The sequence below is a fragment of the Carassius auratus genome, chromosome 38, assembly GCF_003368295.1.
Source record: "Carassius auratus strain Wakin chromosome 38, ASM336829v1, whole genome shotgun sequence".
NCBI lineage: Eukaryota > Metazoa > Chordata > Actinopteri > Cypriniformes > Cyprinidae > Carassius > Carassius auratus.
In genome coordinates, this window is record NC_039280.1 from 3,724,902 (window position 1) to 3,752,085 (window position 27,184).

Genomic DNA, 27,184 nt, shown 5'->3' on the forward strand with positions numbered 1-27,184 from the left:
TATAATTTATAAAAAAATGTCCAGATGTAACAAAGAATTTGTTAGATTTCGAATGGGAGACCTAGGGAATTTGTACATATACATATGACTATAAAAAATACATATGACTATATTGCATGAGTTAAGAACTGTATGGTCACCGTATTGTACAGAAACGAGCAATGTTTTGTTGATGAACGAACATCAGATGTGTTTAAAATGACATGAGGGTGTTAATAATGATAAAATATGTCCTATGTGTTTCAAAGTCTTTTTCCATTTCAGCTCTAATAACTGCTTTGTTTTCTAAAGAAAGTCTCAAGGTTTGCTTACCTTCTCACATGCTGGACTTTCTTAGTTATTTGAGCTACTTCACAACCTCTGTCTGTGCCTGTGTGTGTTTTTGAGTGTGATTTAGAACAGAAAGGTTCGGTCAGTTTGGACAGGTTAAACTGAATATTAGTGAATTCAACATAGTTTTTCTAAAACAAGGCTATCTGTAGTCATGCACAAGACAGCATCCTGTGCGCATGCTAACATGCATAATGCAACAGCGTGCACCTAACTGCATCTTAATAAGAGTCCATTTCCTGACCAGGAAACAGACCCAGTCTTTGACCGCAAGTGGCACCACTTACTGGTCTGCGGTCAGACAGATAGAAGTCACTGTGTGTGTGTGTGCGGTGTGTGCTTGTGTGTGATCGTAGCCATGAAGTGTGCATTTCTGAAGGACCTTAAGTGTCAGGAAGTGCTTTGATACCGTGGTCATATGTAAACCATTTTGTGAGCGTGAGTATGTTTGCAGGGCCCACTGAATGTCAGGAAATATACTGTGATTGAAAGAAAGATCACCAAGGAGATCTCTTTAATATCTCAGTTATTAAACCGAAATCAAATTGATGCTTAGATCTCAGATTTTTCTTCGAAGAAACCAGAAATCTCACGTGTGTTAATATCAACTGCTCTTTAAATTAAATGTATAGCTCTTACTTAAGTTGATATTTAAAGTACCACTATTATGGGTAATAAAAGGGTCATATTTTGATTTTGAGAGTCCCCAACAACAGGTTGACATGCATGCAAGGTCAAAAAACACTTAAAATGTCTTATAATATGCGTTTATTTTTACCTTATTTTCTCAATGACTCCCAAACGATTCGTTTAACGATTCATTTTTGAAACCCCTCCTCTGCGTGACGTTAATCTACCGTGATTGGTCCGATTGGTCTCATTTTCATTTCATCTTGGCTGTAATGCCTGATAAAGCAGTGTTTGTGAGCGCAGTGCTGCTTTGTGTTCAGCGTTACAGGGGAAATCGATATTTTACTGCTCCAAAAGCGGCCCCTAGTGGCAAAGAATTAATTTGCATTTTCATTCAGACCAACGTGAAAAAAAAAGTGGGTGGGCAGTATGCTAGTTTCATGTTGATGTCGACATGAAACAGATTGGGATTTGCGTTAAAAGCGACTCGTTTCAATGATTCAGAGTCGACTCTTTCTGTTAAGAAACATTAACTTTATACACGGTGCACTTTCAGATTTGCAGGATGTTTTCATTCACTTCATTCACACTGCATTGAAAAGTCTTTTTCAAAAATCCATAATAGGGGCACTTTAAATGAGCTAACCATGAGGAACATCTAAATTATATTTCAATCTGACTGATCAAGAAAACTACTACTGTATGTAGAACATTTAATAGTTTAAAATTGATCAATATGTAAAGTGTGTGTGTGTGTTTGTGTGTGTGTTGGTTCATCTTGTAATTCTTTAGTCACCTTTAACTTTTCCTCTCTTGTTTTGTTATCACTGGCAGAACATCTTGTTCTGGAAACCTTAATGTCCTTCATAACCGTCTTGTGCTGTGTCCAACATTAAGGTTTCTGGTGCGTTACTCCTCGGCTGTATGTGTTGAGAAGAGTCTGAAATCTTTCTTAGTTTGCCGCCTCACTTCTTTCTGATCCTTCTCGCTGCTCTACAGCTGAGCCAGATGCCATCGAGCCGGACTATCCTCCAGACTATGTGGAGATCGCCATCTACTGCATAGGTGTCTTTCTCATCGCCTGTATGGTGGTGATCGTGGTGGTTTGTCGAATGAGGACGTCGGCTAAGAAGCCTGATTTCGGGAGTCAGCCGGCAGTGCACAAGCTGACCAAACAGATCCCTCTGCGCCGCCAGGTAACAGAAAGTAGATAAAGAGTTCTAGAAAACTTATACATACCTACACACACACACACACACACACTAATATAAGAATGATTTATCTTTTAATTATTTTATGATTTATGGTTAGTAATTCAAACCAGTGTCTTATTTTGAATCACATTTTGTCATTTAACTTGTTTTGGACATTTATTACTTAAATGATTCTTAAAATCATCCAATCAAGTTTTTTATTCTTTTTTTATATATATATTTCAATGTATTTTTATATATAATAAATCATGATATTTTAACATAATTTATTGTATGAAGATAATTGAGCCATTGATAATTGATAATATAATTACATAATATGACTTTATATATTTATATTTTATATGTGATGATACCTTTTATTATATACATTTTATATATAATGTTTTCTAATGATCTTACATTATATGTAAACATATTTTCACATATAGTCTCAATTATTGGTTTAACATGTTGACATTTACAATATTAAGATGTATATGATGTATTATATAAAGATAATTGAGACTGAGATAATAGAGAAGATAATTCTATTTTACTACTTTTATTATTTGTAATTTATATTTTTGATTATAACTTTATATATATATATTATTTGTATTCTTTTTTTCATTATAATCTAAATGTTTTATGAGTATAACAGAATAATAGAGCAGTTGTTATAATCTAAATTGTATATGAATGTTAATAGAATATTAAGATATTATATTGTTCATATATGTATGTATATAAACAATTGTTCTATTGTTCTAGATCAAATATTTTAATAAAGTTAGTAAATTTTAGTTTTGTACAGCAGTGCCTGTGTTATAAATTTCTGAATAACATGTCAAGTTTTTTTTGTTGAGAAGTTGAAGGTATGCTATATGGTGGTAAGTTGGAAACATTCTTTGAAACAGAAAGTTTATGATGCATTATAGAACAAAAGCAAAAAACAAAAAAATTATAATAATGCATGGCTTTTAGGTGTAGGTATAATCAATTAAGCCTGATACCTTACTCTATGTTTTATGCTATTATTTGTGTCATGTAAGTCACAGCCTTTACTGATAATGTTGAGCTGCTAAATGCACACAATCACAAACACACATGCAGGTGTTAATAATGTCTGGTGCTGTCTTCAAGATTCAGGTTATCAGCCATCCATCTTTCTCCTTACAGGTGTCGTCTGACTCCAGCTCCTCCATGAGCTCTAGCACACCATTGGTCAGGATCACCACTCGCCGTAGCTCCGCCCACGACGACCCCATCCCAGAGTACGACCTCCCTGAGGACCCTCGCTGGGAGTTCTCCAGAGACAAGTGAGCCATTTCAGTCTTCAAATTCACCTGGTGCATGATTCCCACATACACAAGGCTGCTAAATTCGCTTGTTTAGTGCTTAATCCTGTTCTTTACATGCAGTGAAGCTTTACCGGCTAGTTTCTAGAAGCGATACTGATAAAACCAGAAGCTAACTATATATTTATATATAATAAAAATTATTTCCCTATTAGATTGTGTTTTATTAATGTCTATACCTCCCCAATCCTAAACCTACCCCTTACAATAATGCAGAAAATTACAATACAATGTGACAAAAAGTTTTGCTATATTTATGTGTGCACGCCCAATATACAAATCTGCATTGCATTTAGCCTTAACCTTTTTTCGGGAGTGACCTGAATTGACTCCTGAAAAAAAATAGTGTAGTGACCGCTGCATTTATGGAAATTTTATACAGTGTGTACGAAACCAACGCATTTCAGAGTTGGGTTTTTTTCAGCATTTGAGGTGCAAGACATCACAGTGATTACACATTAGTTTTGGCATGTTTTTGCTAGAAAAAAGCATAAAATAAAAACAAGCCCATAATTAAGTCAAATGCAAACGCGTTCTCTTTTAAGCCACAAAAAAAAATATATATAGCGATATATATGCCTGCCTACTTTATTAACATAACCTGAAGATGCTTAATAGTAATTGGACATGACAGCTCCTCAACCTCCAAAATATAAACAAAACTCAACGTTGGTTTCGTTAAAATCACTGAACGTAACGAGTCTTTGGTTGATGTTTTACTAAAAATATCACATAATAAAGGTGCGAGAAAGTCAAACGTAGCTATTGTTTCCATGGTGTCAGTCAGTGAGTCGATTCGCGTTTGTCACCTCAAAGCATAATCTTGCATCTTTTTTTGACTTGTAAATCATTGTGATGTGAAGCTAATCTTCTTATACGCTTACAATCCCATTATGTCTAATTATTAACCTGTGACTTATGCAGGCGCAATGTACTATCAATCATTCATAACACAACACAGGCCTCTGTTCGGTAGACGTTATTATTCTTCGAGAAACCAAACACATATTTTTCTCATTATATAATGGAATGTACAAGTGGCTACCAGATAACTTTCTGTTCTCCTCTGACATTGTGTCCTCGATTGATCGTGTGACTAATGAGAGGAACTCAGACTCTCAGATTAATGTTTAATTGTCGTGCTTAATATTTACGAAATGCTTCCGTTATCGTTTGGAGGTTTACAATGGATCCACTATTGTGGTGTTGCCAAAACATTACAGATTCCTAATTAATGACTAAGAAAGCCTGTTTAAGCAATCTGTAACAAAAAAGTGGTTAAATAGGAGTCTGTTAGTACTTTGATTGTCTCAAGGATGATTTGTAAGCAGTTTAACATGCTATTATTCAACTCCAAACTCTAGTTTTATTTATTAAATGAATGGTTGGAACTCAACAAGTGAAGGTGGAGTTTCTCAGTTTTTGCTGGATTAAGCTGTTCATGATTTAAGAGTCCTTACATGTTCTCGACTAATGTTCAGTAATGTTCATTCTATAGGTGAAGGGAAGAACTATTTGATATATTTTTGACTTCACACCCACTAAAGGAATTGTTGCCTATGGGCAGACAAGCTAAGACGTGTTTTTGTGAGGAGCGCGAGATGGATTAAAAGATTTTGTTAGAAACCTTTCCAACAAAAAATGTTTCAACTGGTAACCATATCAATATTGCCAGATATTCTCTCTCTCTCGCTCTCTCTCTCTCTCTCTTGCACGCTCTGTCTCTTTTTACATTTCTAATATTGAAAGTAGAAAATATTTAGAGCCTACATTTTTCAATGGTCAATTAACAACAGTAAATAGTGAATTTTTATTATTTATATATTATAAGTAATTTCATTTTTACATTAATTCTAGATGTTTAGAAATTTGTAACATAATTTTACAGTCTTGTATGTACATTATTAAATATTTTTGTTATATAAAATATTTAATATATTATAAATAACTGTATACTGTACTTTTTATTGTACACAATATTTTTATTAACTGATTTTACTGGAAGAGTGACATTTGTATTTTTTTATTATTATTAAATATCATAAATAATAACAATGTTGTTTTACTGTACATAATATTTTGATAACCTTTATTGGAAACATAAATTCTAGGTTTTTCAAAATCAATTTAAAAAAATGTTTTAACAGTACTGTCATATACAGTTTTAATTTTTTTAATTTTACTTTAAAAAAATAATAATTATAAAATAAAACAATTATTTTAATTATTAATTATAACATTAATTATAAAATTGGTTATATATCAATTAATTAATCTATTGTATAATCTAATACGTATACATAGATATTCTTTTATTATCAGCACACAGTTTAAGCTATTAAGTTTCGTTTTTTGGTCTGCTGTCTTCATCTCTGCATGACGTGCCCCAGGGCACACGCCGGGCTGAAAACTGTGGAATGTTAGCGTTTGCGGTCGGCGTGGAGGATAAACATAACATTGATGATCTGTGGTGGGCTGGAGTAGACAGAGGCCACCATTGACCGGACGGCACAGAGGGGGATTGTGTTATCTCAGCCTCAGATCGGCCCCGGGCCCCGGGCCGCGGTGCGGGTGTGAATGTTTACATAGACCAGTGCTGCAGGGGGCCGGGGACAGACCCCAGCTCCTGCCAATCAAAGGTTGACTGGGGGCCAGTGGCAGGGCAAGAGGTCAAATGTCACAGTTATCGTGAGGGATGAAGATGAAGTGTGTGTGATTGTGTTTTAATGTTTGACGGGGTGTTTGTATCCAAACTAGGGCTAATTAGGGGACAAATTAGCTGAAAAAAAAAGTTCCTTTTTAATGAAATTAAGATATTTTTTGAGCTGTTCTCAAAAGGAGAGTTGGTCCATAAATAAAACAAAATATTTTAGTATTTAATATTGAAGTATTATGTATATACAGTGTTTTTTTATGTTTATGTATAATATTATGTATTATATATGTATAATATATAATTATGTATAATGTTTGGACACACACACACACACATATATATATATATAAATATATCATGTGTATATCATGTGTATATACATTATACGTATTGATATTAGGTAAATAAATATAAAAGATAGACATATAAACATACAGTTTGTTTTGTGTATATATATATATATATATATATATATATATATATATATATTCATACATACATTATGTGTATATATATATATATATATATATATATATATATATATATATATATATATATTGTTATGTTATATAAAGTTGCATATATACATAAAATATATTGTTGACATGTATGGTTGCTACATATAATACCACATTAAAAAAATAATTATATAGATATTATTAACGTGTACATATACAAATATTACTAAGGTAATGTTCTATATGTTATAAATGTATATCTTGATATTCCCAGAGAATATACATACAGTATGTGTAAATGATATATATTTCTTTATATGTATAAATGTCTTTGCAATTCTGCACCGAAATAAAACACTGATGTATGCGTTACAACACTCTCCTGAAACATGCTCTAATCTTTTTTGCACTTGACCAGAGCGCGCTAGTCAAGCGCTAACCCCTTCTGTCTAGCCTTCTCTTGCACACTTTAAGAAAGTCTCTAAATCCCCAAAGGCATATTGTTGCTCACTCCAGAGGACTGTAACTCTAGATCTCCCAGCCAGACATTCGGCTGTCACACTCGCTAATGTCTAATGTAAGCTTTGCAATGGAAGGCAAAGGGCATCCACTTAACACCTACGAGTTAAGTAAACACAACACGCTCACTTGCAGCTCTGATATACGGTTAAATGCAACATGTTTCCAAACTAGACAGCATTTTTTGGCATCATAATCGTATCTGGAAACTGAAAACATTTTTCTGGATGGGTTGAAATGCTCATGCAAATGTGCATAAATGACGTCTGTCAAGAGCTTTGGGTTTCTCTGTAATGTCTGGGTTTTTTCGTGTTGGTTTGTGCAGGTTAACTCTGGGTAAACCTCTTGGCGAGGGCTGCTTTGGGCAGGTTGTGATGGCTGAAGCTCTGGGCATCGACAAAGACAAACCTAAAGAGGCCGTGACGGTGGCTGTCAAGATGCTGAAAGGTAAATATTTATTGATTAATTTCCGTGTGAGTAAAACTGTGCTGTGGTGCATGTCTTAAATCAACAGTTAGCCTTCGTTTACTTGCATGTTAACAAGATCTGAAGGGTTTTAATCATGTAGGTCTTTGCAACTCTGTGTAACTGGTCCATTTTTGCATTTATTTGAATTTATTTGAAACATTTCGCCACTAATGGCTCCATCAGATGTAGGATGGTGGGAATTACTTGACTTTTAACCTCATCAGCTCATAAATTGATGTGGGCTTCACCTTTCGAATGGTTCACATTGCTTTTTACAAGGGAGCTGTTTCTCTGATGTTGAATCACAAAGCTACTGGCTCATATACGGATGGCACTCGAGTGAAAGACCAAAGCTCGGCAGATACAAATCACACATGATGTTCTACAGAACAACACACTGGAGGTTTAGTCTGTTTTATGTAGAAGACAGAGTGGAGTGTTCGAAGGAAAGCGAAGGGTTCGGGATGAAGGGATGCAAACATGTCAAGAAAGCTCTAATAATGTCTACCTGCGCAGACAAGGCACACAGCTAAAGAAATCTCGCAAAAACAACAGACGGACAGGCAGAGTGCAATGCAGACAGAATAATATTCTCATATGGACCCTATGAGACTAAAATATCAGTGAAAAGATGGAACATTTTCAATAAAAAGAGCAGTGTGTTGTGATCCCAGGAACACGAAAAGACACCTCAACTCAGCTTTTGTTTTTCAGAGTGTAGGAAACTATAATATATACTATTATATAATATAATATAATATTATATTTATGTCTATAATTTATAAGCACAGTAATATATTAATTTACATAAATGTATTACTTTACATTTGTATTATATAAATTAATTTCAGATGGATTGTTATTTATATGAATTTTTATCTTCATTGCATGTGTGTGTGTGTGTGTATATAAATGTACCATATAAATATTATATAATAATAATTATCATATTATTATTAGCCCTTGATATTGTTATTTATACTTATACATTAAACCATTTTTAATATAAAATGTATTTATTTTTATTTTATTTTAATTTAATTCTGAGTTCTAAGTATTAGTATAAGCAAATTAATTTTATTATTTTTTTTGTCAAAATAAATGTAAATTGTATCATTAATATCTATTTTGAGGGATTTTGGAATGTCACATTTATCTCAAATTGGCTAAATATCAGATGATTAATTGTTCTGGCAGATATAAAAAACTTCTTCACATAAGCTAAGAGTGTTTGAGTTGGGTGCAAGTTTTAGTGACGGTATTGTTATGATCTGAGAATGTGCATATGTTGAGAAAGGGAGAAAGTGGGAGAGGAGGTCCTGACTGTAGGGGCCTGCGAGGGTTATTTGTTGGTGCTGAGTGATGTTGGTAGAGCTCGGGTCAAGAGGCCACATAGCTGACCCAGTGCTCACCAGCTGCACAGCTCTCGCTCTTCACCTGCACAAAGAAAGAGAAGAGAGTGGGGGAGGGAGGGAGCAGCTCAAAAGAAGTTTTAAAGGATGTTGAGAGGGCCGAGGGGGCCGAGGGGGCAGGGAGAAAACACTTGAATGAAGAACATGTTCATCACTTACACCTGCCTTAATTACTGGCCCAAGACAGAACACATTTAGAAGCTTAAAGGGAAAGTTCACCTAAAAATGAACGCTCTGGCATTATTTACTGATGCTGTTCCAAATCCATTTGAATTTCTTTTTTCAGTCAAACACAAAAGAAGATATTTTAAAGAATATCTTGGTGTTTTTTGTGCATAGAGAGAAATAAATCAGGTCCAGTGTTGTTTTAGACTCTTTTCACTGTGTGGACAGTTGTGTGGCTGTTCAAGATATTTTCATAAAACTCGGAATTTTCATTTTTTAGAAGGAATATCTTTTTAAGCGGCAGTGTTGGAAAACTATGAAACATCTTTTTTGGTAACTGAAATTATAAATAGGCTACCAGATGAAAAACTTAAATCCCCCCCAAAAAAGTATATACAATATATATACAATTTTACAGCAGCACAACTGTTTATAATAAAAAAAGTAAAGATTTATAGAAAAATAATCAAATAACAAAAATGAAAAAGGACATAACCAAACGACTAAAATATGAACTTAAATCTAAATCGAGAATGAAAAATGTAAGCTAGGTTAAAATATAAATAAATAAAATAAAAGTATATTTATAACACTAAATTAACATGTTTTTTTGCTACAGTAAAGTATTCAACAGAATCCACAAAAAAACCATTTTTAGAGAAGGTCTTAAAACGTTGATGAATCTGTTGTGGAGGGAAGAGCGCACAGCATTCTTAGCAGAAGAGACTGGAGTAAGATAAGACAGGAATGGTGGTCAGTGGATTGTGTCAGGTTCGCTCCAGTGATCAGCAGGCACATAATAAAAAGCCGACTGTCTCTAAGGTAATTACTCTAAATAGAAGAAGCGCTTTTTAATTGTGAGGCAATGAAAGGAGAGCTGTGTGGCGGCTCTTCAGTGTAACACTAAACCACACAGACAGATAGTCCGGCCAATCTACTCATGTATAGCATACTAACACACCACTCATAATACCATTGCATTATGTGTATATGTGTATGGATATTATGCTACAAACTCTGTAAATAAGTTTTTCCCACTTTTACAGTGTGGTGAGCAGGAATCAGGAAGGACAAACGGGATTTACATTTCGTCGAGTGGTCACAGTGAACACTAGGTTTATTTTGTGTTTTATTTTGAACCTTTCTTAGATGATGCAACAGAGAAAGATCTTTCTGACCTGGTGTCAGAGATGGAGATGATGAAGATGATTGGCCGGCACAAGAACATCATCAATCTGTTGGGAGCGTGCACACAGGACGGTAAGAGGAAGTCTCATTCATTTTAATGATAAATCTGTCATCATTTACTCACCAAACCTGTATGTTTTTCCGTTAAACACAAAAGATATTTTGAAGAAAGTTGGTAACCAAACAGTTAGCATTGACTTCCATAGTATATAAAAAAAATAAAAATTACTATGAAAGTGTATTCTTCTGTGGTCTACATAAGAAAGCAATGCACACGTTTGCAATAACATGAGAGTGAGTAAATGATGACACAGTTTTCATTTAAGCTCTCATTCATAAAAATACAGTGGGATGACAGTCTCTCTCTCTCTCTCTCTTTCTTTCACAGGTCCGTTATATGTCATAGTAGAGTATGCATCGAAGGGAAACCTTCGGGAGTATTTAAGGGCCCGGCGGCCCCCAGGAATGGAGTACTCATACGATATTGCCCGAGTTTCAGATGAGCCTCTCACCTTCAAAGATCTGGTGTCCTGCACTTATCAAGTAGCTCGAGGCATGGAGTATTTAGCCTCACAGAAGGTATCTGCACATGCACTCCATATGAATACCATTAAATGCACTTAAATAGGCTTTAAATGATGCTGGTCTCAGGCTCAGTTCTGATCTTACTAATCAAGTCACTTTTATTTAAACACCTTAGCGCAGAACCAATAAACAGGAATAATGACAGTGTTAATGTAAAATTAATCAATTATGCAGCAAACTGTACAGTGTCATAATTCAGCTCAATTCAGTTCAGAGTTGATTCAGTTTAGTTCAGTAACAGTGTTGAAGAAACAAGTTGCTGGATAGTTTCAAGGTTCACGTTATGAAATCTATTCAAGGGTTTTGTTTGTGCACACCTGTATATTCCGGTTCATTCTCAGAGTATCTGATGACACATCTACTAGTCCCTTAACTTAAAAAAAAAAAATAAAAAAGTTAACAAGCGGCTAAATCTGAGCTGTCTATAAACAGAAATGGACCAGACTTCATGCTGAAGGCTTTGCTAAACTGTTTATAGGATATCAATTGAACAGTTTGGTCGTTCAAGCATTTTTAAGGCTGTTTATTCTGACATGCACTTTAAAAAAAAATTATTCGATTCATGCAACATTTTTCAGACAGTTATTGAATGAATCACGGCAGATGTGCACAACGGTCACAACGCTCTCACTAGCTAACTAAACACTGTCATCACGCTCCTCTTCCCGTCTGGAATGTGTTCCTGTCCTTATCGAGCCTAAGACGCGCTCACATGCGGATCCGCCCTGCGGTTTATCCCTAAAGCACCTAAAAGCTTTGTGGTGTTTGTGTCTGCGTGTGTGATTTTTGTCTGTGTTGATTTATGTTCTCTCTATCTTTCTTCATCTCTATGGCAGTGTATACACAGGGATCTGGCTGCCAGGAATGTGTTGGTCACGGAAAGCAACTTTATGAAGATTGCAGACTTCGGCCTGGCCAGAGACGTCCACAACATAGATTACTATAAAAAGACCACAAATGTGAGTTTCGTTTCATCAGGAGACACTCCTCTTTACCATAAAACACATTTCTTGTTGATTTTCATCCCACTATGCATTCTTTTGTCGATATTTATAGATATTCCATGTAACGACACCTAAATAGGAAGTTGAGAAAAAGGCATACACGTGTTATGTTATGAAAATTATTACAGTTTAAAATAACTGTTTTCTTTTTTAATATACTTTTACCAAAAAAAAATATCTGATATAAACCTGAATTTCTAGCCATTGCTCCAGTTTACACTGTTACATTATCCTTCAGAAATCTTTTTTTTATGTCCCCCCAAAAACATTTGTTTTATTATTATTAATACATTTTTAAGGAAGCCAAGATACTTTTTTCAGGATCTTTTTATTAATAGAAAGTATTAGAAATCGACAAATACAAAAGAACAATTAATTTGAAATTGAAATGTTTTGCAACACAATGAATGTAATTTTTGATCAATTTAATTTTTGATGTGTCCTTGTTGAATAAAATATTCATCTATTTATTTAAAAAAAAAAAAGATAGAAAAAAAAGACCTTTTGATTGGACACTAGTCTGAATAGTAAGTCCTCAGTACTTTTCGATCACATTTTCTGGTAAGAAAGACTTTAAATGAAATGAAATGCGTCTACTAAATGTTAAGTCTGTCAGGGTTAAGTGGCTATGATTTAGATCTCATTGGGTCTTGAAGTGCCCTTTATACAGACATATTCACGGTCGACTCCTTTCAGCCTCCTGCCATCTCTTTCTTTGTTCTCTTACCTTTTCTCTCTTTCATTTCTCTTCTTTTCCCTCTGTTTATCTGCCACAACCCCCCCCCCCACCCCTCTTGCCAGTCTTGGCATGATTTGCAGATTCCCAGGCAGTCGGTGTGTAAAGTGATTTCAGCTCTTTGCTTATTTGGGCCTGCCCTCTTCTCTTATTCCAAAGCTTGTTGTTCAAGCTCATGAGAAAGAAATGTTAGTGACAAACCTAAACACATTAGCATAGCTGTAACTCGCATTCCCACCATTATACCAGTCTCTAGCCAGTCTCTGATGCTTGTTTAGGCTGTAATTCACTCATCTGAGAGTTTAAGTCATCAGACGTGGCAGTGTGAATATTGATAGCATCGTTATCATCATTATGTTTGGGTCAATGTTCAGGAAAGATCAACATGAAATCAAAATGTACCCTATTTACTTAATAAAATTCCTAGTGTTATTGTGCATGGTTTTTAGTTGGGCGTTTATGGTTGTTAGATGGCATGCATGGTTGATCGGTTCGATTTGAAGCAAAACTAGCCCTATTTAATTATTAAACATTTGTATTTTTATTGTGCGTAATTCTAGTTGGTCGTTAGTTGGGTCGAAATCAAAATTTGTCCAATTTTATTTCTTAATAAACATTCCTAGTCTTATTGTGCATGAGTCTAGTTGGATATTTATGCAGGTTAATTGGCTTATATGGTTGATCAGTTGGATTTCCAACTGGTGAACCATGTTTCAAACTATCTGACCTTCTAGGTTATGCTGATTAGAGTTAGTTGGACCAGTAGAAAACCAACAACCTTGTTTAAAAACCCAGCTTGACTGTCTTTAACTGGTAGAACTTGGATTTTACAACAGGGATGTAAATGTAAGCGTCAACTTTTCCATACGTTTATCATCATTGCGGCTTTAGTCTTGATTTATTTCTCCATTCTTATCAAGGTCACATAGATCTGGCCATGAATATTTTAAACATAGTTCACCATTATTAAAACAACGAGCAAAGCCCAGATTGAGAGATACTGATGACTGATTAATGGCTGGGGTTAGATTCAATTACACTAGTTCAACCCCGTCTAAATAAAACACAGTGAGCCAGGAGATTGTGAACTCAGGGTCCTCCTCCAAATGTCATTGACTCTTGTATCTTCTCCACTTGCTCCAATTTATAACCCCACAACGACTCCTGGGGGAAATTAGAGTTTGGCGAAACGTCCCAACAAGATTTAATTGGCAATCATTATTGGCTGCTCGGGGCTTAATGAAATTCCAGGCTAACAAGGGTCTGGTGCAGATGAAGATGTGAGTGTCACAGTGTCTGGATGTTGGTTGTGTTGCCTGTCTTTGACCTTTGCTTCTATTGATGTCTGTAGGGTCGTCTGCCGGTGAAATGGATGGCTCCAGAGGCACTGTTCGACCGAGTCTATACGCACCAGAGCGATGTGTAAGTCAGTCGTTTATGTCCTTCGTTGTTGTGTGATTTTTTTTCTTCATTTTAAAGGGGAAATGTCGTGAAAAACAGGATTTTATTGCTCTTTTGTTGATGTGTACAACTTAATATTCCACATTAGTCCATGCACATTTACATTTATTCATTTATGAGATGTTTTTATCCAAAGCAACTCACAAATGAAGAATACATAAGCAATTCATCTGAATGATGCAAAAACACAGAATTGCTTGCAGTACAAAGTTTCAAACATCGTCCAGAATAGTATAAGTATTAAGAAATAGTGAAAGCATAGAAAAAGTAAACATTTTCTGCCACTAAATACATTTTCAAAAATAGTTGTGACTTTCTTCCCTCACAATTGTGAGTTTCTATACGCAATTATGTCTTTATAACATGCAGTTGCGACGTTATATCATGTAATTCTGACGTTATAACTCGTAATGGAGTTTACGTCTCACAGTCATGAGAAAATAAGTTTGTTTTTTTTACCTTAGAATTGGACTTTATAATGCACAGTTGAATTTAGAAAAAAGTCAGAATTGCAAGTTTATATCGCTATTCCGAGAAAAAATTTAAAAAGTCATAGTTAATTTTTTTTTTTGTTTAGTGGAGGAAACAGGCTTCCATACAATGCAGTGGAAGAGAAGAAAAGAGATACATAAAAGAGAAGAGTTTTTGGCTGTTTCTTGTATATATTGTCAGGGATTCAGGCTGTCCAGATGGGGTTATTATTTATTAGATCTAAGCAATAACAAATACATTAAACCTGAATGCATATTAACACATCAGTGCAACTGTGTTGCCAATTATAACAGATCATTTGCATCTAGTGATGATGGCTTGTTATTTCTGCTCATTGGTTTTGGAGTGTCTGGTTGGTTTTGCACAAGTTGTTATGGATCCAAGTCTAAATGATATTGTTAAGGCTGTTTTTCTTTCTACAAATGTAAAAAGTTTCTCTGAAGTGGTTTGGAGAGTGCACTAAAACAGTTCTACTGTGATTGGAGTGGCTCTGTGTTTGTGTAAAACGAGTAGTTTGGGAAAGAATAGGAACTGCTGGCAGGTGAGTTCAGGGGTACAAGAGTTGTTTCCCTTGTGAAAAAAAGGAGCAAGAGTGATGGAAAGTTAAGGAAGTGTTATTGTCTGGCAGAAGAGAAAGAAGAAGGGCTGTTCGCGGCCAGCACTACAGCGAAAAAGTGAGAGATTTCACGCTAGACTTGCGACCAGTGCCGTGTTACTAATCTGCCCAGCTTCAAAGCCCTTCAGAGGGGCCAGACTCTCACCTCCCAGAGCCCCGACGGAAAGGCCCTCTATCTTCCCTTCACTCCAGCTCTTCTCTACTTCATTGTTTTTTCTTAGACTCGAAAGTCTAAATAAATCTGTCATTTGTGTTTGCATTCATCCGCTAGTGCATGCTTGTTCCCTTTCATTTTAAGCTCACATATTTATTCATTTATTTATTTATTTTTGTCTCTTAAAGAGATGAAACGGAAGTTTTGCTTTGGTGCATGTTGGATTTTTCATGCGACCTCTGTGGGATGTTTTTTAGTTTTGGCTGCATGCACAGGCTGAAGTCATTCCTACATTCATTTGTTATTACTATTCTGATCTTTTGGTTTGCATCCATCAAGTTCCAAATTACTAATTTGTGAAGTGTTTCATGGAATGCCATTGGAATGTACAAAAACAGATATTATCATAAAAGAATGTGGTCATACTGTCCACCCCTGATTATATATGTTGTGTAATCTCTTGCAGCTCATTATCTTTTGTCATGTTTGCCTTCTCTTTGTGTGGTCTTTTGCTGTACAATCTAATCATTAGCAAAGAGACCCTTATTGATGGCAAACGCTTGAATGTTTTGTCTAATTATGCATCATCAGTCACTAAGGACCTGAGCTTTCTGATTGGCTCAGAGGCAGACATGATACATACATGACATCATATTAAATTAATACATAAATTATAATAAATATTGGCATGTTTTGAAAAACAAGACCCCAGGGGAATGGGATGTAAGCTGCAGAGTTTGCAAAAATGGAAATATGGGTGCATGTGTGTGAATTTCCTGTTTGTTCAGGATGTTAAATTGATGGCTTTTATGGTTGAGGTTCATCCGGCCTCATGCAAGGTCAGCTGAATTAGATTAAAGAAAGGTCTTGGCCTTTTTAACCCTATAAAATTGGGCCACTTTTTGCCTTTATTGCCTAGATAGCATTTAGAGTTCATTCCATGAAATGTGTCAAGATCATGTCTGGGTTTAAATATCATCACACACAAAAAAAAAAACTAAACAAAACAAGTAATTGAATGATTATTTTACTTTTTGAAAATTAATTTTATTTTATGCATTCTGGAATTATTTCCTTGACCAATATTTTCTTTATGCAAAATCAAATTTCCATTTGAAATTTTTTGAAAATTTTCAAGTGAAATGTATCATTCATTCATTGCTAATTAGCAAGTAAGGTCTAGCATACAGCTGTATCATTTGCACACAAGCCATTTGTGGCCTATTGCATTGAAGCGCAAGGGTTCAAGAGGACATTGCAGTCAACCTCTTTGTTCTCTCAGTGTGAGTGATTGATCATGGGGAGGTGGGCCACGGTTACATGGGGTGACTGAATAGAGATGATGAATTTGGCAAACATGTCAGAGAAGATGCAGCGCTAGATAAAAACGAGAAGAAGACAAACAAACACATGCAGAGAAAAGAGAGAGAGCCTTTTTGGTTTGCTTTGTGTGTTGTGACTGCTGTGGGTCAACAGAAAAGAGGACAACCAGAGGAAAACTGTGTTGTTCAAATGCTGCTCTTTTTAGCTAATGAGACTTGAAGAGTTCTCTCAGTCTCCGATGTTTCTCCTAAAGAAGAAATAGAAATAGACATAAATGAGACAAGAGTTGTTTAGACTAGAGGTATTACTCTACCATTCATTCATGGGAATAGAAACTTACAGTGATCTTTATGAGAAATATTAGAATTTGTAATTGCTTTGGTATCTTTGTGAGACATATGGGAGTTCATATCGAGATCTCACTGATTGCGAATGTTGGTATTGGAGCATGTTTTGAGGCATTTTTTGAGTCTTTTTCTCAGGAGAAACATCTGAGAAGCAGGAGATTACACCAAAGTCTCAAATTTGCTCTCCACTGATTAACATTGCCATTTACGAGAAGCAATTGAGATGTTAAAGAAATCTCACCTCTTTTCTTTTCTACTAACCTGTGTGTATAGTTGTAGAGATGTATTTCTCAAGCACATTGTGTAACGCATTGATTTCAAACCGTTATAACCGCTGGGACTGTGAAATGCTTTTGCTAACTCAGCAGGATAAATAAAAGCGTATGCAGATGATAAGGGTTTCTGGCACTGCATGTCCCCTGGCCTATTTTTGGGAACTTTAAACTCGCATATGATGAGTCAAAGGTCAGAAACTCTCTGTGGAAACTCTTATCATTTGTGTATTTTATTTTCCCTCCTCTTCTTAGATGAAGCAACACGGAATTGGCATGTGTTGAAAAATCATTCCCCGCTACAATCTTCTGCCCTCTGGACATTCGTTTCCTGTGGGTCGCACTAATGTTTGTTTTGGCTGGACAATATGTGTCATTGTGGCGTTCCATAGAGGACAAAAGCCAGCTTTGAGTTCATAGCCATTTGAGTCGTGTAAAAGTGGTCCCACAGTCCGGGACGCTGGCAGAAAGACCGCATTGAGACCTCAACAGCAACTGTGTTGTTAGTGCCAACAAATATCACTACTGTAAATGGATCAAATTGGGATTTTTGGAAAGGCTTCATTTCACAGAGTGTTCCTCATCCAAATTTTGGGGATAGTGAAGTAATGGTACCACCGAAGAGGCTGGAATTTGTTGTTAAATAATCGAGAACAACTAAACAAAATGCTGATTGTCAAATGCCAATATACTCGCACTGTATTTACAGTCAAAACACTGATTGAATGTGTAATATGAACCACGAGAGTAGTGTTTGTTGTGTGTTGTTCTGGTGAAGTGATCTGATGAATGTGTGTCTGTCTCTTTCAGCTGGTCGTTCGGGGTTTTAATGTGGGAGATCTTCACGCTCGGTGGTTCTCCGTATCCAGGAATACCTGTCGAGGAGCTCTTTAAGCTACTAAAAGAGGGTCATCGCATGGACAAGCCTGCTAACTGCACCAACGAATTGTGAGTGTCCATGTTTTCTCAAAGGTTTCATGTTGCATTGTATGTAATAGGAATCTTTTATGGATCAATAAAATCTCTTTGCATTTGCCATAATTTGAAAAATGAAAATGACCCCATGGTTTACTCGCCCACAAGCCATCCCTGGTGTATATGACATTCTTCTTTTAGACGAATACAATCAGAGTTATATTACATAATGTCCAGGCTAATCCATGCTTTATAATGGGAGTGGATGGTAACCCAAAATTTGAAGTCCAAAAATTGCACTCATACCTTATAAAAGAAGTCCACATGGCTCGGGGGGGCTTAATTAAGGCCTTCTGAAGCAATGAAGCATTCGTGTAAGAAAAAATATATATTTACAACTTTATAAACCTCAATCTCTAGCTTCCGCTAACTTTCGAACGTTCATTCACGTTGTCAAGCTAGCGCCCCATTTTTGCCTTATTGTTGCTTACATTTAGTATGTCTTTGTACTTGTTCAGATGTTGCGCAAATCTTTTTTTCTTCTAATTTTTATTGTCTTGTATTTATCTAGTCAGTGCACTAGTTAAGCTATCATACTGCTAATAATTTACTGACAAGTTTAAACTGGCATCATACTAACATTTTAGTAATCATATCTTTACTTGATTTCAGTGTGTCCATGTATTAGTATTAGTTTTTGTACAGTCCTGCTAATGATTTTATTTCTACTATTTTTTATTTCTGGTTTGCATTGACCTTGGCAGTGCGCTAATCAAACTAGTGTTTCACTAATCATTTACTTAGATTTTTTTTATTTTGCCTTCAGCTCTTCAGTGAGTTAGAATTGCATTTACATCGTTAGTGCATTAGTTAATCTGGCGATTTAATAATAATAAATAACTTGCATTTAATGTATCATTGAGTTAATCAAGCTGGCATCCAACACTCACCTTTTTCTTAATAAATTTGTTTCTTAAATATAGTGTGTCAGTAATTAAGCTACTTTTAAATCTATTTTTCTGTCTTGCATTTACCTTGTCAGTGAGCTATTTCAAAAAGCAATCAGTTACTTTTGCTGCATTTTTTAAAAGTTCTATTTAACGTGTCAGAGAGCTATTTACGCTAGTGTCCAACTAATCTCTTTGTTTTCCTGCCATTTTATGTCTTTTGAGTCTTTGTGTCGCTTAGTTAAGCTATTTTTGATAAGAGTTTTAATCTTATACTATGTACAAGTTAAGCTAATTAAGCTAATTTTCTACTAGCTTTTTTGTTTATATTTAGCTTAGCAATGCATTAGTTAAGCTAGTGTCCAACTAACTGTTTTAATCACATTTTTGACTTGGATGTAGTGTACATGTACTAGCTGAGCTAATTTTCTAGTTTTTTTCTTGTTTAAAAAAATACATTTACTGCATTATTGCAATTAGTTTTGCATTAGTTTGTTTTAATCACTGTTTTGACCTGCATGTATTTGTGTGTATGTACTAGTTAAGCTAATTTCTTACATTTAGCTGTTTCATTGCAAACATTTTTTAGCTTGCATTTAGTGTGAACTAGTTAAGCTAGCATCAATCTGTTTTTTTTTCCCGCTGTTTTACTCAGAAACACATCCCATTATAAAAGTAAAATAGTAAAAGGCTGTTTATGTCAATGTGAAGCTAGTTTCCCAGCACTATCAAGATGCATTGCAGTTTCTCAGAATATCCAACAGATAGTAATTTCACAGTGAAAGTTGTTAATCGTGCTCTCATGGCCTTTCGCAGAGCTCCTTCACATCCTAAATTGACAACAAATACCTGTAAGCAAACGTGTTTGTGACCTAACAGACTTTCACGTTGACTTGCTGCCAAAATAAGACGTGTGCATTAGTTTTGAGATTGTACATGAGCAACAAAATTACAGTTTCCCTTTCATGGAAACCTGGTATTTAGCGCACGAGTACTCGCCTGAGCATGTCTGTTCACACAAATGGTTGATTTCCAAAACAGAGCTTAGAAATAAATAAATGATGTCACGTTGTCTATTCCCAGGTACATGATGATGAAGGACTGCTGGCATGCGATCTCTTCCCACAGGCCCACATTCAAACAGTTGGTCGAGGACTTGGACCGGATTCTCACTTTGGCAACCAACGAGGTGAGGCGTGCACACATTTACACACATGCATAAACACACTCGAAACCACTCATGCTTTCCCTATAGTTCTGGGATCCATCAAACCTGTGCCAACACTGGCTCCGGCTCGCAACATTTCGCAAGATCCGTGAAGATCCGTGCTAACGTTGCTCAGTTGTCAGATGGATCCCTACTAGACGATTCTTTCCGTTCCCTAGCTGCCATCCGTGATATCCGTGTGGCGGGCTGAGGGATGGAAATCTGTCAGAACTTGTCGAAGGGGGGGATTGAGCCGTGGAAGAGTGATGATGCCAAAAGCCCCGCTCTCGTTCGCCGTTTTGAACTTTAGAAATGTAATAAAGTGCCTCTGCTTTCTTCCCCCCGTCTTAAACTGCTCACAGATGTGAAGGTCTTTAGTAATGTGAGCTGCCTTGTGTTGAGCAGCGAGAGTTCAATCCAACACTCATTTACAGCAACCTAAACCCCCCTCTTCCTCTCGTCAAATAGTTCTATACCAGCCACAAAGAGAAAATGGCTCCAATTTGTCTGAGGAATGAACCAGGGAAAATACAGCCTTTTTGGTCATATATATTTATGTGCATTGGCTGTTTAGTTATGCATTTCAGAAATATGTAGAAGTCTTCATGTGTGGTCTGTTCTGTTACTGATTCGCTGAAATTCAATAAGCAAATATTGTTGAGATTTGACATTCTGAAGACGATTGTTCAGACTTGGGATCTGGCTCGGTGGTTTCCAGCATGGTTAAACTCGGACTGAGCGCACTTTATTTTTAAGGAAGCGGCTAGTAGATCAGTGTTATTGCTGGTGAGCCACAGCGGAAAGTATTATTTGAGTTATAAATAATTATTTTATTATACACGCTACCATTCAAACATTTGGGTTCAGTATTTTTTGTTTTTGAAGGAAAGACATTATTAGTTTTATTCAGCAAGGACACATTAAATTGATCAAAAGTGACAGTAAAGCCCTTTAAATGTCACAAAAGATTTTGTTTCAAATAAACGCTGTTCTTTTGAACTCTCTATTCATCAAACACTCTTGAAAACTAACCGGAGAATGCTGAGAACTAACTAAATGTAAAAAGTAATAATAATAACATGAATAAATAAAATAAGGAAAACTTGAACTTATTCCAAGGCAACAGCAGAAAGTATTGTTTAAAATAATTATTATAAAGAAATGTATTATTATTATTATTATATACAATATATACTATATACATTATATACAATATAATAGTTCAAAAGTTGTTTTTTAAAGAATTAAATTAATTCCATGACAATAAAGCGATTTATAATGTTAAAAAAGATTTATATACGTGTGTGTGTGTGTGTGTGTATATATATATATATATATATATATATATATATATATATATATTAGTGCTGTCAAATGATTAATCACATCTGAATTTTTTTTTTTTTTACATTATATATGTGCATATATGTAAGTACACACACAGTATATATTGGAAAATATTTACGTTTATACATTTATATATTCATTCTTAGATTTTATATTATATATAAATGTTAAATATAATCATAACATGTTTTGTATTTATATATACACAATGAAAATACACAGTAAACATACATATATAATGTAAACAAAAACTTTATTTTTCACGTGTTGGATTTTTTTTATTTCAGCATTTATTTATTTTTTACTAAAACAATTAAATAAACTAAAAAAAAAACTATATTTACATATTAAAAGAAAATTAATAAAAGTGACACACAACCATGTTAAAATGCAAAGAATATTTCTGGGAATAGGTTTTATTTCCATGTGATAGGTTCTCTTTCAATTCACTAATAGAAATAGGTAGTTTTCCCTAGTAAATGTGGCAGCTGTATGTCTGGTCATGTTTATACTGACAGCTTCATCTCTGTGTCTGTAGGAGTATCTGGACCTGTGCGCCCCAGTGGAGCAGTATTCTCCCAGCTTCCCCGACACACGCAGCTCCTGCTCCTCCGGAGACGATTCGGTCTTCTCCCACGAGCCCTTAGCAGATGAGCCCTGCCTTCCCAAGTACCAGCACATCAACGGAGGCATAAAAACATGAGCCTCTTCAGCCTTCTCCAGACCCACCACATCCAAGCTACGTTTGCAGTTCTCAACAAGACTGAGAGACTATTACCCACAATTCCCTTGTCCCCATCCAGAACCGTATGCTGCCTCTAGACTCCTTGCAAAGCTCCCGCTGGACTTTCGGAGCGTGCCAAAGGAGGCTGAGACGTCAGCAGTGCTGCTTTTCCGGAAAGAAACTGAAGTGTGTGAAGCGCTGGTGCCTTTTTTTGTGGAAACGCACACTTGCGCACACAGAAACATGTGACCAAGCTCTTAAAAAGAGGATGAGGACTGAAGAAAAGTGACTGCTTTTAATGACCCACCTCTTGCTTTTTTTGTTTATTTTGATGATTCTTTTCCATTTGTGTTGGAATTCTATTACATTCTTGCCATCATTCCATTGCTTGGCATTCCAGGATTCTGTGTTCCCGAGAGAAATGAACGATGGAGCACCGAACTCTTAAGAGACAAAAAGGAGAAAATAGGATATGAGTACAATAAGGAAACATACAACTAACAGAAGAAGAAGAAGTAGAAGAAAACATAACACTGCCTCCAGTTGATTTTTTTTATTTTAAATTTTTTAAAATGCTCCGTTTTTACCATGATAACATAGTTATCATACAAAAATCCAGAGCAGTTATCCTTAATGGTTAAAAAATTAATAATACATGGTATATAGTGTTGGGTATATTTGTAAATATATTCAAAAATGTAAAAATATATATTATATATTTACAATGAATTATTTTTTGTATGGACTTCCGAACAATTCCTCCCTTTTCCCGCAGAGTGAGAAAGAGATGTAGACACATCTAGATGTTTCTATTACATTCCCAGACTTACATTCACACATATATAGCAGGACTCGACATTAAAAAAACCCATGAAATTGTTTGACAAGTTCAGTTTTCTTTTTTGTCTCTTTTCTTTGTCATTTTTTTCGGGAATGTATTAGCGCTTAGATGACCTCAAAACTAAAAAAACATGAACTAAAAGCCACAAAACTCTCAGTTTTCATGCATATGTTCCAGGCACATTGAGCCGTGGTGCTGGTTCGGATCCTGGTGCACAAAATATTTTGGAAAAGTTTAATGTCGGGTCCTGCGCAACTCTCACTAGCTGACACAGTCACGTATTGGCTTTCAGGGAAAGAGATAGCGTGTTAATTTATTGACTTGTGTTAAAAAAAATCAAAAGGATCAAAATAATAAAGAGATAATAATATTAATGATGACCGTAGAAACAATTATGATTCATAATGTTTATTTTGTAATTTAAAATGACATTTCAGTGGTACCAAGATTATTTGTAGCTGGTATCAAAAGATTTGCATTTCTTACGTCTTTTTTATATATATATATACAAATGTGAATGGTAAGTTAAAATGCAAAAATAACATACATTTTTTATAGTCAGCTAATCCCTTTTCTCTAGTAGAGGATGTCGTTTTATCCAGCTGTTTTTCTCACACTGAAGTTTGCATTTGAATTTGATGAAATACTGGAAAAAAGGTTGCAGTATATTTTGCGCAGTTTTACCCACATCAACTCGAAAGTATTACGAATCGCTCACGTGTTTTTCTTCCAGACAAATGAGCTGAGGTTGTTCTCAACAAGTGTTCCTGACAGATTTGTAAAATTAAAGATGAAAAAAATGATTTGTGTGTGCTTTGTTTTTATATTTCGTTTCGCTTTTCCAAGTAAATCCCTTTCTGGTGTCTATATTCAAGCAGAATTTATATAGTGCGTTTTGTACAGTACACACTCTCAAAGCAGCTTGCAGAAAATCATGTAAATGTTCATAATATCTTAATATTGTCATGCATTATAGTCGCATTTAGCAGATAATACAGTTTATATTTTGCAATGATACGAGCAATCAAGCAGTTGAGATTTTCTATATAGTATCTCTTCCCTTGTATATATGCAGATAAAGTTGTACATATTTAAATGTTACTACGTATAATAGGCTGGGTGATAATAGTTATGTTTGCGGGGAAAAAAAATCAGGAGTGTTTAAATACAGTATAAAAATAGCAAGCCTGTAAACACATCTTCATTGTAGTTTTAGTCTTTACATAAAAAAAGTAGAATCTGATAAATTCATATCGAGACCTAGGACATTGTTTTAAAGCTTCTGTATTTTGTTTATGCATATGTGAGTTTTGAGACCATGTTGAGATCTTTAAGGGACTGGAGGAGACACGTGAAATTACTGGGGTGTTTTTCTCACTAGAAACTTCTGAGAAGCATCTATTTGATCTCCATTTGATTTCAATTTGAGATACTAAACAAATTACCTTTTATTTTGGTTACTATTCATTTTCTTCTTTATTCTTCACAAGGCTGTCTAAAACAGTTGAAAGCTCAATGGCGCCACTCAGGAAAGCAAAATCTTCTCCTCATCTAAAAAAATGACAAAAACTATGGTGACTGAAACCTGTCATGCCTTTCACTGACCTCATTACTACTCTCCACCATCCTGTATGATCCACCGAATGAGAGACTGCGATGAGCATCTGCCACATAAAGTTCTTCAGCTCAGAGCCGTTGAAATACGTGAGGAGGCCCAAGAGCACAGACTGCCATCTCAATCTACTGGTTCTCGTAGCCTCCATCTGTCAAAGGCTGTTTACACAAGGTCCAGTCCTCTGGAATGTCAACATGAGCCGGGTGTAAGACAGACCCGCGCTCACAGATAACACACGGGCGACGCTGGGAGAGAGTTAATCAGTAACATAAACCACATCCAGTGCTACAGACGCTTTCATAGCTTTGCCCTCTCTTTTAGAAGAGTCAAGAGGAATTTCTAGAGGTAATTTTTAGAGAATGATGTTTTAAGATTCAATTCACACAACCTAAATTGGTGCATCATTCATGCATTAATGAATTGTGAGATTTTGTGCTGTTTTGCTTGCATAACTTCCAAGACTAGTGGAAAGAAAGCATCTAAAATACGTATTTAAGTGTTTATTTTAGTGCACTTTAAGTCTGTATATTTCACTTACATGCATAACTTTACACGTTATTTCCCATTAACCGAGCCAGAAATCTCCACTTCAGTAGCACCAACTTACATTTCTGTTGTGGAATTGTATGCAAGTTAGCACATATTTAATATGATATAGAAAATGCAACATTTGCATATTTAAACATACCATTCAGTGGCCGATTCTACACGGAGGCCTAGGGAGGGACGTCTCTGTAGACATGTCCCTGGCCCCGTGCTGGAAAAAAAAAAGTAATATGATTTTACACGCGAGCGCCAAAAGCGGAACTAATGTGACGCAACGTTCTACACGGGTAAATTAGTGCAGCACACCCAAACACTTGCAAACATCACGCTTTAGGCGCCTCCCGTTTTTTTCACATCAGTTTGGGTTATTTGGTCATCTGAAGCAATTCCATAGCTTAATGTTATGGACAGAAGACTATTTACATCATTAAATTAAAGTTTACGGAAACCTTGTTTTCCCTCCTCTGCGGCTGTCAATCATTCTCCATTCATTATTCAAATAGCGCGCACCTCGTCCATTCACAGCAGGATGCATGGTAAAACTCTCTCCAATATTATATACTCACACTATAATGCTTGATCTGTAGATAAGAAGCCTGTGGATTTGCATAAAATGACTTTTATTTTGTGTATTTGTATTTTATGTTTGTTGCTGTTTTTAAAAGACTCGCTTGTGCCTGTTAGATCACACACGTTTTAAAAGCCGTGAACTTTTAAAATCACTTTGTGAGCTCAGTTTTGAAGCGTTTCATATTATCATGGTTTTGCGCACTGAAAGATTATTAAAAGCTTATTATATTTTTAGCCTGCACAATAAATTTAAAATAAGCATAATTGAATTGTATGTTATTTCTGTGTGTAGTGTAAGCATTATAAATATACACTTCTGAATTCTTGACATTCATATATAAATATTAAATTGTGAAATGATTGCCTGATTGAATTTTATAAGAGAACTAATACTAATTTGTTTTTATTAACATGTTTAGATTGTGTAAAATTACTGTGTAGATTTTTTCGAGAATTAATTTTTGTATTTATTTGCATTACATTTAAATAAAATATGTTGCCATTTTGTAATGTGCCCCTCTTGTTAAACACTGGCCCCTCCTTGGCCCCCCTAGTAAAATTTGTCTAGAGAGGCCACTTGACTCAAATGATTCGCGAACCCGCTCTGAAGTCGCGATCTGACTCAAATGACTCAAATGATTCGCGAACCCGCTCTGAAGTCGCGACCTGACTCAAATGACGCAAATGATTCGATAACCCGCTATGAAGTCCCGATCTGACTCAAATGATTCGCGAACCCGCTCTGAAGTCGCGATCTGACTCAAATGACTCAAATGATTCGCGAACCCGCTCTGAAGTCGCGACCTGACTCAAATGACGCAAATGATTCGATAACCCGCTATGAAGTCCCGATCTGACTCAAATGATTCGCGAACCCGCTCTGAAGTCGCAATCTGACTCAAATGACGCAAATGATTCGCGAACCCGCTCTGAAGTCGCGATATGACTCAAATGATTCGCGAACCTGCTCTGAAGTAGCGATCTGACTCAAATGACGCAAATGATTCGCGAACCCGCTCTGAAGTCGCGATCTGACTCAAATGACGCAAATGATTCGCGAACCCGCTCTGAAGTCGCGATATGACTCAAATGATTCGCGAAC

General features: G+C 35.7%; 1 protein-coding gene and 1 long non-coding RNA gene across 8 annotated transcripts in view; one reads left to right on the forward strand and one right to left on the reverse strand.

Moving 5' to 3' along the window:
- LOC113056686 (fibroblast growth factor receptor 2-like) overlaps nt 1-24,154 on the forward strand; it is a 48,139-nt gene extending 23,985 nt beyond the window's left edge. For 4 of the 6 annotated variants that reach the window (XM_026223493.1, XM_026223495.1, XM_026223491.1 and 1 more), the window contains 10 exons: nt 1,960-2,162; nt 3,336-3,475; nt 7,473-7,594; nt 10,342-10,452; nt 10,769-10,959; nt 11,802-11,924; nt 14,057-14,127; nt 18,181-18,318; nt 20,316-20,421; nt 22,325-24,154. In XM_026223493.1, the coding sequence (XP_026079278.1) occupies nt 1,960-2,162; nt 3,336-3,475; nt 7,473-7,594; nt 10,342-10,452; nt 10,769-10,959; nt 11,802-11,924; nt 14,057-14,127; nt 18,181-18,318; nt 20,316-20,421; nt 22,325-22,489 (1,370 nt within the window). In that variant the 3' untranslated portion in view covers nt 22,490-24,154. The remainder of the gene's footprint in view (nt 1-1,959; nt 2,163-3,335; nt 3,476-7,472; nt 7,595-10,341; nt 10,453-10,768; nt 10,960-11,801; nt 11,925-14,056; nt 14,128-18,180; nt 18,319-20,315; nt 20,422-22,324) is intronic. The other 2 variants (XM_026223494.1, XM_026223492.1) reach the window with 1 other exon arrangement.
- LOC113056687 (uncharacterized) lies at nt 22,644-25,693 on the reverse strand. Of its 2 annotated transcripts, none has more exons than XR_003277740.1 (4): nt 25,655-25,693; nt 25,505-25,577; nt 24,957-25,147; nt 22,644-22,953 (listed from the first exon to the last, which is right to left on the reverse strand). It is a non-coding gene; the product is annotated as an uncharacterized LOC113056687 (long non-coding RNA). The 2 variants fall into 2 exon arrangements; XR_003277739.1 differs by having other exon boundaries at nt 24,957-25,211.
- Between the last annotated feature and the right edge of the window lie 1,491 nt (nt 25,694-27,184).